The following is a 2924-nucleotide window of genomic DNA, read 5'->3' as shown; positions in this document are numbered from 1 at the left end:
GTAACTTACAGGGTAGAATATCAGTATCCTTAATCATATAATTTATTCCTATTATATCAGTGCTGCCCCTACCATGACTCTATATTAAGACACATGAGAACTGAGGAGTTCTCGTAATTACTATTTTGTGCTTGTTATGCTGCACAAGAACTCTTCAGCAGCTAAGGAGCCTCTGTCTATAGCAGAAGTTCATACCCTTTGATAATAATTTAACTCTATCAATCATTCCAGGACTCAGTGATAAAGATACTCGATACCTTGTACCATGATCGAGACTATCCAAGGTTCTTTGTATTGGAAACTATTGCAAGAGTTCCTTATTTTGGTGAGTGCTAAAGTGTTTTCTACTCTCTGTCTTGTTGAATCCTTTATTGGGGATTTTGTAGCCAATGCTAGAAACTGTTTTGCGAGCTTGAATGAACGTTCTTAAATTTGTAAGAACAAATGTTGTAGATACCTTCTGAACTTGGCAAACATGTGTGGTCTTAGCAATTTGCAATGATGAGAAAAGTTAACTATTCTTGTGTACATCTATTATAACTTGATCATGCTCTAGAAACATGATTCATTTGGCATATATATTATCAGTTTGTGAATAAGGAGGTTCCAATGAAAGGTATGCTTAACTTATTACACACACACACACAGAAACGTGCAGCAATTATGCATTGTATCCATTTATGGGAACATAGAAAATTTCATCAGAACTTGTTGATTTAATCTTTGTTTTCAGTAAGTCACTAAAAATAGACTTTCTTATGCAGCCATATTTGAACACTGTAGACCACTTTGAATCCTATCTCTGAATTCTGTTTTGTGATTAAATATTTCAATGGCAGCCTTTATGTCTGTTCTACACATGTATGAGAGTTTTGGTTGGTGGAGAAGAGCAGATTACATAAAAGTGCATTTTGCCGAGAGTTGGAACGAGATGCATCACTTGCTCATTATGGAAGTAATATTCTTTCTTCAAAAGTCCTTTCTCATTGTTATAATTGATATAGCACCATATTTGTTCTTCAGTAAGAAAAGTCGCTGTTATAAGGTTCCACCATTATTTAGATTCTGTTTGGTTTTCCCTGAAAATACCATATCTTGCCCTCATTTATGATATGGTTCATTAAACTTTCCAAACTGAAAGATTAAGAAACTTTAAATTTATGACCTAAAGACTGATGAGAAAACTTAACCAATTGTGAAGAATATTTATCAGAAGTGATGGAGGCTCTTAGCTCCCCATCCTGCAGGGGGCGGGGACTGCAGGTTAGCTTGACACTGCTCTTCTAAAACGTGCACACACACACAAAATAAAGATTTTCTTGTAGAATTCTTGTAACTTCATTTATTTCCACTGGGCCAACCATTTTGCAGATATAGTCACCTAAAAGATATGAAATCTTGAAATATTACTTGTGCAATTTGCTTGATAATTGAGGTTACATACTTGTGATTGCAGGAGTTGGGGGGAAATGCTTGGTGGATTGACCGGTTTCTTGCTCAACATATTGCAGTTGCTTACTACTTTATGACAGCCTTAATGTATGTTATAAGCCCAAGAATGGCATGTAAGTACTCGTATCTTGGTTTTACTGTATAATAATTTCGCACCTTCTTTATCCCCAGAATCCTGCTGGTTTCACTTTTCTGAATGGTTATAAGACTTCTTGTTGTATTTCAATTTTCAACCAAACTGAGACCATAAATTGATTTTTCAATTCAACTTGAAAGCAAGCAAAATGACTCTAAATATAATACTGCTATCTCTTGGAGCTCATAAAAACTTAAATTCTGTTGGTAGTCACTGTTATGGATTGTTCCTAGGAAATGAATTTGTCTTGTAATTTTCAACTTTATTATTTTTACTAATAAATAAGAAAAAAAAAAAACTTTATTTTTCAATTTCTACTTTTCTACAGGGTCGCTACATGTTATTATTCATCTGAAATGCTGATTTTTGTATACTTGTCACTAGTGCAGATCACTTTTCTGAATGTGTAGAGGGCCATGCATTTGAAACTTACGACAAATTTATCAAGGCCCAAGGAGGTGTGTTGAGAGTTTTAATGTTAATAAATATTAATCTTGCTTGGTTGCACTTGCACACATAACTATTATAGATTCAAAAGTCAATTTCAATAGCATCAGATTATAATTGTTTTGGTACATACAGACCATATGTTGTGTGATGCCTAATCACCTTGTACTATCACTCAGCCCCCATTTGACTCAGGATTCCTTGAGTTCTCCAGGTCTCGCACTAAGACTACTCAAGAAGCCACTGGGTCCTATTAGAATGACAGTAACTCGTACTTCCAAATGTGACTCAATCATTCTTATGGTGTCTGTTCTTTTTGTTTCTTTGTAGAGGAGTTGAAAAAATTACCTGCACCTGAGGTTGCTGTAAAATACTACACCGGAGGTGACTTATACTTGTTTGGTAAGTTTTCATCTTACAAGCTTTTGTTCCATCTTCTAAGATACTACCTAGGTTATGACATTTCCTCCATATTCTATGCAGATGAATTTCAAACGGCAAGAACTCCCAATTCTCGAAGGCCTAAAATAGGTAATGTCATTAGCTTTGATGTTTTTCAATATGACTCATTTACCTGCTCCACTATGTCTTTTGGTACCACAAAATGAGTAGCTCAAATTTCATTGCCTTGCTGACTTTTTGAAAGTAATAGTGCTTTCATTTATGTACCCTTGGTTCCAGTTATACCCCTGTGCCAATTGATTAGAGACAGCTTTGTATTCCAGCGGCTGGGTTGCTTCTCTGGGAAAAAAGATTGGCTTGTTAGGCAGACCATGATGGAAGGCCAAACATTTTTTTTTATATTATAAATTCATTGAAGAAGTTCTATTTGCTCAATATATTTCACTCTTTCCTTTTTTGTTTATGGAGCAATTACTTAGAAGTACAT

At 35.0% G+C, this 2924-nt stretch overlaps 1 protein-coding gene across 1 annotated transcript; it reads left to right on the top strand.

Annotated features, from left to right (window-relative positions):
- Positions 1-213: 213 nt before the first annotated feature.
- Positions 214-2889, top strand: LOC111997416 (ubiquinol oxidase 4, chloroplastic/chromoplastic; the record flags this gene model as incomplete). The annotated part of the gene is made up of 7 exons (XM_065780608.1): positions 214-325; positions 840-955; positions 1457-1565; positions 1978-2046; positions 2366-2437; positions 2519-2566; positions 2717-2889. Coding segments are annotated over 7 exons (654 nt in total), but the record flags the coding sequence as incomplete, so codon positions are not given.
- Positions 2890-2924: the final 35 nt, after the last annotated feature.

The sequence above is a fragment of the Quercus suber genome, unplaced genomic scaffold (genome assembly GCF_002906115.3).
Source record: "Quercus suber isolate HL8 unplaced genomic scaffold, Cork oak 2.0 scaffold_241, whole genome shotgun sequence".
In the NCBI taxonomy this organism is placed as follows: domain Eukaryota; kingdom Viridiplantae; phylum Streptophyta; class Magnoliopsida; order Fagales; family Fagaceae; genus Quercus; species Quercus suber.
Note: the sequence above shows the minus strand (reverse complement) of the source record. Positions and strands in the feature narration are given on the sequence as shown.